Source organism: Mytilus edulis, chromosome 14, assembly GCF_963676685.1.
Source record: "Mytilus edulis chromosome 14, xbMytEdul2.2, whole genome shotgun sequence".
Taxonomy (NCBI): domain Eukaryota; kingdom Metazoa; phylum Mollusca; class Bivalvia; order Mytilida; family Mytilidae; genus Mytilus; species Mytilus edulis.
In genome coordinates, this window is record NC_092357.1 from 23,468,912 (window position 1) to 23,476,758 (window position 7,847).

Consider the following 7,847-nt stretch of genomic DNA (forward strand, 5'->3'; position numbering starts at 1 on the left):
TCACATTTTTTTACAATTGTGTACTAAAAGCGTTTGAAGAATGTCATAATATAATATCTTCCTAATTGAAGCAATAATACACTTAAACAAGTAAGCTGATGGTATCTCATTGTTATTATCAATATTTACATAACCAAATAAATTCTATCTAAGGTTTTGATAAACAGTTCATTCATTTTAAATTATCAGATTATTACATGGCCTTTTTCATATCGCATATATTATCAGCCCTAGGTTCAAAATCAGCCCAAAAGCCGTATGGCTTGGGGGCTGATATTGCCCGAGGGCTGATAATACATGCGATATGATAAATGACATGTTATGATCTTTTTATCATATAATTCAACAATGGAGAAAAAAGAAACAGATTCATATATTGATCCTTTTACGTGGTTCCCAAATAGAAATCCAAACAGTGAAATATCACGGACGTCGGACCCCAAATTGAGTACATATATGAAATTGTTCTATCATATGCCTCAACAGAGAAGAAACATATTTTAATATAATAATATGGCCGAATTAAACGACAAAATAGACATAATGAACACTCTTTGAAAAGGTCAACTTATTTCTACAAATGTATTTATTTCATAATTAGTTTGTTTATTGTTTGTTTTTTTGATTTTTTAAATTTAAATTTTTATTATTTTACACACTATACCTTCCAGTATCCAGTACCGGAATGCCATGCGACAACGTTACTGAAAGGCATGTGACAAAAGTCGAAACATCTGATAAACTTTTCATATCAGCCTGCTAGGCACCAATTCGAAAAAATGAAATTTACGTTAATTTAATGCTATAATCATACAGTAAAAATCATATGTTATTTAGTCTGAGTATATGATAAAAGTACACATTGTATGACTAGCGCTATGTATAAGTCGAAAGGACATATTCCAACTTGTTTTTCGTTTACATGGTTAAGAACATTATTTACTGATGTTTTCAATTTTATTCTGTTATAGGAAATATTTATTAACAACTTTAAGCATTTCAGAACTATATTGAGTATCATAATAAAGATAATTGCGATTGCGATTATGAATTAAACAGTTTAAATTAAGGTTATAATCTTATGCTATACTGTTTTTGATAAAAACAGAGAGATATTAAAGTTGTTTAAATCATCTTCAAGTTTCATATGTTTTTACATTTGTTTAGTGACACTATTGTATAAGCATGAATACCATATGTACCTGGAGAGATTTACTTGTGAAAGCATCCATTCTCACTCATTTTGGAGATTTTGCGATTCTTCATTTTTTATTTGTTACCTTGAATTGTCTCCTTTGAATTTAAAAACTATTTATTTCTTAATATTCTTCTTTACACACTTGCTAAATATTAGTAACTTGTGGACTTTTCTTAACCGTGTCACCGTCATTAAATCAAAAACTGCAACCTTTGGTTTATATACTTTATTACAGCAATTGCAAAATTGTTATGTTTTGACTAACAATTTCTTTTTGAAATAGGAAAAAATGATATAACAAAATACCAAACTTAAAAATAAATCTAAATGGGAAGTACCTTATCAAATAGCTGTCGCATTTCTGACTTGGTAAAGGAATTGTATTATAAGTAAATAAACTCATCATACATACCAGTATTACATTTTGTATAAACGCCAGACGCGCGTTTCGTCTATCAAAGACTCATAAGTGACGCTCGAATCCAAAAAAGTAAAAAAAGGCCAAATAAAACACGACGATGAAGAACATTGAGGACAACAATTTCGAGAAGTTTTGCCAAATACAGCTAAGGTAATTTATTCCTGAGGTAATAGCCTTAGTATTTCAAAACATCAAAAGTTTTGTTAACAGTTAATTTATAAATATGACCATATAAATGATTATTCATGACAGCACAGAAGTTCTGACTATTGAGCTGGTGATACCTTCGGGGAATTAAAACTCCACCAGCAGTGGCATCGACCCAGTGGTTGTAAAACAAATCTCATCATGGATACCAGGATTAATTGTGGATTAAACCTGGGTTTATAGTCCGTTAAACCTCTCATTTGTACTCTGTCTAGTTACAACATCGGTAATTAAAAATAAGCACTATATTATATGCTACTTATATTTACGTGCTTCTACTCCCAGGGATTTTGTTAAAATTGATGCACCGTATGTAGAATTTACAGTGTTGCGCGTGTTATCTTTTGCGAATGGTCTGTGTATGTGTAACCGAGAGGTTTACTGAATTTTACATTGAAAAAGCTTCATTTGACATTAAAAATGACAATTTTAATCTATTTGTTACATACTCAATGTTACACATTAAAATTAAACGAAAGACGGATATTGTATTCTAGGTATTTATGTTTTATAAGTTCAATCCATCAACCAATCATAAATGCAAAGTGCCTTTTGATTCCAAATTATCGCTCCGTCACTAGAAAGTTGTGATCAAATGCCATGATGTCATTAATTTATAATTATGGTGCCGTTTATATATTAATATATTTCACTAAGAATAGTATATGTGAAAAGAGAAACGATTTTGAAAAACTTGGTATACTTTTTTTTTAAAAGAACGGTTTTAAATTTAACCTACTACATCGTACCTAAATAACATATTCTATAAACTAACATAACCGTTAAGATTGAGTAAATGTTTAAATAAAATTACTATGGTAGAAATCTTTTATCCTAATTACTCATTCATGAATATAGCTCATTATGTTAAAATTAACATTTTAAAGGAACATTGAATTTTGTGACGTACATTAAGTACATTATTCCCCCATAGATTCAAAAATGAAGTAGCCCCTTTCTCCCGGATTCCCATCGGATCCTTTTAACTTTGAAAACCAAGAGTTTGATATGTATGCATAGCTACAAGGCCACTGTTTTGGGGACATCACGAAATGGCCATCCTTTAACCTCAGTTCCATTGGGCTTGTGGACCTATCTGTATAGATGCTTCATTATAGCCTCTACATGTTCTGTGATATGACATGTGAACATACCAAGATGGCCATCTGATAGAGAAAATTGTGAATATGCTATCTTTCGCTGATACTTCTTGAAATCTAAAAAGATGTTGATTTTTGTTCGGATTAAGTGAACCCCGCATAGAACCCGTCACATTACGTGACATTATAAGCCAAAAGTGGTTCCTCCTTTTTAATTTAATGGCAAACGTACCCTGTAAATAGTGAGTTAATCGTTGGAATTCCATTCCTAAACTTCTAACAAATGTTGAAATTTCTATGTGTTCTGAAGGATTAAAAACAGATAACAATGTAATTGTTTTATAATCAGGTTCTGTAAGAAACTTAAGAAATTGTTTATGTATTTCATCTTCCTTTTTAATAGTATTTCTGATGGCATCGCTTGTGTTTGCTATCTCGGAGTCATTCATTTTCCAAACACCAAGCCATTTCTTTGTACATGATGTTAAAACTGAGAACATTCGCCACAACATAGATGATCGAATCACTGCTATTCTTACATATAGAATTACAATGCATATTATTCTTTTTGCCTCGGCAACATCTTGAAATTTTATTCCGTTTTCTATTTTGCATCTTAAATTTCCTAGCATTTCTGAGCCCTGATATAGATCTATTACCGACATCATATGATCAATATCTTTTTGGTTTACATCCTGGCATTTAGACTCCAGAGTACTGAGATAATAATCTGAAACATAAAATGTTGCAAGTATACCTTTGACCTTTGATTTTAGTTCTTCTGCTACAATGTCATTCATAATAGTAGATTCAATATTTTGATTGTCTTTCCATATTGTACCTAAAATTGCAGAGCATACAGATATTATTCCACCTGCATGTTCACCAAAACCCGGAAGGTCTGCATCAGCCATTATGGAAACAATTTTCAGGCTAGCTACCATAACATCGCATGTCCTCCTACTTAGCAAAACAGGGATTACAGCTGCAATGTTTTTAACTGCCTCGACAGTTTTCTTATCTCCCATTCCATTTCTAAATTTATCGCTATATTTTGTTGTTGATAAGAACTCTTCAATATCTTTGAGGCAAGTTTCCATACTGTTTCAAGGTTTAGTATCTGAAAGAAAACGATCAAATGTCTACACATATACAGAAGTGTTTATCATTTATCATTATGAGAACTAGTGATCAACACAACATTTGAGCTTTTACCATAACTTAATTAATGTATGTAGTCGTTTTAAACCTCTCCTATAAAACCACTTGACCTTTTGAAAGCACCAACTGCTAACTTCTGTATGAGCATTCTCTTTGTTCATGTTGTGGCATGATTTCATTTTTTAACGTTAAAAGTTTAACGTTGTCCAGTAATGTATAAACTCATTATAGATATCAGACTTTAAATTATGTACGCAATACGAGTATTTTGTCTACTTAAAACTCAATAGTGACGCTCAAAAAAGTACCCAAAAATACCCTGCATGACGAAAATATTGACAAATAGAGCAAAATTCATCTTTTCCTTGGTTATAAAGTTCTAAACTTGTTTTGAAAACATAAAGTTTTGTTAAAAGTTGATATACAATTATGACTATATTAAAGATAGTTCATGTCAAAACAGAAATGATGACGACTCCAATTGTTAAAGCCTGGTTGCTGCTGCTTTAAGCAGACGTAAAAAGTTATAGTTTAGGTTCTATCGTCCTATCTTGTACGTTACCAATTTGAGAAATGGCATGCATTCCTCAGATATGATATTATCAGTCTACTTTGTGAATATCTAGCTTACAGTGTATCAGTGTATCAACAATTAAATGAATAATTAGTTCCGGTTGTCAACTATTTTTGTACACAGTTAAATATGCTATTTTTCCATCCATTTTGGTCCTTTATCTCCTAGCGTGTTAAAGTGTAAAGCAGCTTGGCATTTAAATGAAGGTTCTGAGTATTCCAAATGCAGGTAAATCCAGAAAAAAGCTTCGCATGCATTTGAAAAGCTTTGTTTTTCTTAACTATTTCTTTACTGTTATAATAGGACAATTAAAATGAGTCATCAGTGATCATAGTTTCGAACAGCGGTATACTATTGTTGGCTTTATTCTGCAAATTGCAACGACTATAAACACCGGTAGATGACCATAATAAAAAAAGAGATTGTGGTCTTGTGGAAGTCCTTTAACACATCTTTCGACCGCATAACAAATAGATGCTCTTAAAAAGAGCGTTACACTCACCTAATAATGGGCAAACATAAAAAAAAACAGATATGGTATGCATGGTTGCCAATAAAACAACTCTCAACAAAAGACCAAATGGAAAAGAAATTAACAGCTTTATGTCACCAACAATGCAAAAAAGCCCATACCACATATTCAGCTATAAAAGTCCATGAAATCAAAAATGTAAAACAATTCAAACAAGAAACCTAACAGCCGTATTAATTAACAAGAAAATAAACGAAAAACAAACATAATACAGCAACAAACTGAATAGCAGCTTACTTTTGACAGGCGGAACACACATACATATTATGGCTGGTTTAATTATGTGACAGGGATCTAAATCCAACTTGTATTGTCTCAGCTCTGATTGTAAGTATGTGCATTCGTAAACCCCACAGCACATTCAAACATGCCCTACATGTATCTAACTGTCAGATTCGAAAAGTTAATATACCATATTTTCACACGAAAAATACATGTGTAGTATTGACCATGAGAATGAAATATTAGATAAAAGTCAGAAAATTAACAACACATGAAATCTTTGTACCACTGAATCTAACATCGTCAGTGTTTTCGCTTGTGCATTACATGTTTTTGTTGACGCCGGCTGGTATGTTCTAAATCATATGATTGCTAGCAGATACATACAATAACAATCAAAACCAAGGAGTAAACAAAGACTCACAAAACCAAAGGACATTTACATCAACAGTTATAAATAATAATTAAGAAACAACACGAACTCCACTAAAAACCGGGAGTGAAATCAGGTGCTCCGGAAGGGTAAGCATTTCCTGCCTCGTATACGGCACCCGTCGTGTTATTTCTTTGTTCAGTTCGGTAATGATGGAAGGTTAATATGACTGAGGAAGAATATCAGATAAGATTTCTGACACACTTTTGTCATAATGGCAATCAGCTCATGATGGCGACCGTAAAATATCCTGAGTGATGACCTTGATCTGATTGATTCATAGCCCTGTCTTAGCAACTTTTGAAAAAGCAGTATTCCTCGTTCCACAAAATCAACGTACTTTGAGCTAGCTCTAGAGTAACAAAACGTACCATTGACAAAAAACGCGAGCGATAATCGATAGATGGTACTCAAGGTTATCTGTATGGTAACATTGGAAATAAATATCTCAATCAAAATCATTAAGGTTGAATTCTCTATGACTGTGAGTTGAACTTTTTTCCATAAGTGACAGTACTTAACATACAGTGTATATTGCTTAACTAATGCTTTATGAATAAAAGTTATTGATTGATAGGTAGGTTATTCATATCTTTCTGAAATGCCTCAGAAATTGAAAAAAAAGTTATCTTTTACTTTGACATAGTCATAATATATACCCCGAAATGTTCGTATAAATAGACATTCGAACATTTATATATACTCAAATAAAACAGAGTCATACAATACAATCAAGTTATACAATGGAAAAAGACTGCTTTCACACTTTCTTATAAACAAAACACATAATTACATCTTTCAAGTGTAAGCATTATGTTTTTACATTTGACGTGTTTAATGCAATGAGGATATAGAACACATGACTCTAATCCTCTGACCAGGTAAAAGTAAAAAAGGAAAACAAAGTTTTACAAAATTCATACCTTTCATTGATTGTTGATACACTTGTATCATGAGATTTCTGTGCTATTGATATTTAGTTAACAGCACAATGTATTCATTATAAAGATTGATATGTCACCAATGAGTTCTGTTCAACCAAACAAAAATTAGATAAAATGTAGACGAGAATATTGAAATCAGCACTTAGATTATGAAAACCGCATTCTGAAATCACTTTACAGTGAACGAATATGTATGTACAATATCAACAAATTACGTTACATCAAAAGTATATATTCATTCAAAAACGTATTAAAATGAATACTATGTGTTCTTTAGGACCTACAGTACTATAGTTTCGTGGAATCATTTTGTTCAATGCGTTATCTTAATATATTTTTACAATTAATGTTCTTTAAACTTAATGATAATTATAGTTTCGGTTTACCAAATTCCTTAACATTTTAATATAATTATATAAATGTCATGGATCATAAAATGAATAGCAAATTGGAATATCTGGTGAAAAGTTAAACAAACAAGCAACAACAATCTTCAGGAGCTCATCAGCTGACACTTGCCTTAGATCGGCTTATGTTTTATTTTGTGTTTGTTTAGTATGACGTCCGTTATCACTTAACTAGTATACATTTTTTGTTTATGGGTCAGCTTGTATCACGCCTCCGGGTGCGGGAGTTTCTCGCTGCATTGAAGACCCATTGGTGTCCTTCAGTTGTTATCTGCTCTTTGGTCGGGTTGTTGTCTCTTTGACACATTCCCTGATTCCATTCGCAATTTTGTTATGATATTCTAGTAAATTACTAGACTGTATCAAACAAGGATAGCTTTGTAAACGCTCAAAACATAGGTTTCGCTCATTGATATATTTACGATGTCGTTCTTGTATACAAATATCAGCTGACTCTACCTGATAATAGGTTTATGTACATTTTATCTTTGTCAACAAGTAAAAAGAAGTCAGTATTACAGTAGACGTATTGGTTATCTTGGTTTAATTTATGTGTTATAACCATTTTAATAAACTTACCTGTAAGAAACTGAATCGCCCGTCAAAACAAGGTAACCTTTACAAAAGGGCATCACATGATTTATCAAA

General features: G+C 31.9%; 1 protein-coding gene across 1 annotated transcript; it reads right to left on the bottom strand.

The window, feature by feature from the left end:
* Positions 1-678: 678 nt before the first annotated feature.
* On the bottom strand, positions 679-7,847 carry LOC139503123 (toxin CfTX-B-like). The gene is made up of 2 exons (XM_071292850.1): positions 7,779-7,847; positions 679-4,046 (listed from the first exon to the last, which is right to left on the bottom strand). The coding sequence occupies exon 2, from the start codon at positions 4,024-4,026 to the stop codon at positions 2,896-2,898; it is 1,131 nt and encodes a 376-aa protein (XP_071148951.1). The 5' UTR covers positions 4,027-4,046; positions 7,779-7,847; the 3' UTR covers positions 679-2,895.

Excerpts from the sequence above, each read along its gene's own strand:
- LOC139503123 (XM_071292850.1), bottom strand. The coding sequence starts at position 4,026 with ATGGAAACTTGCCTCAAAGATATTGAAGAGTTCTTATCAACAACAAAA.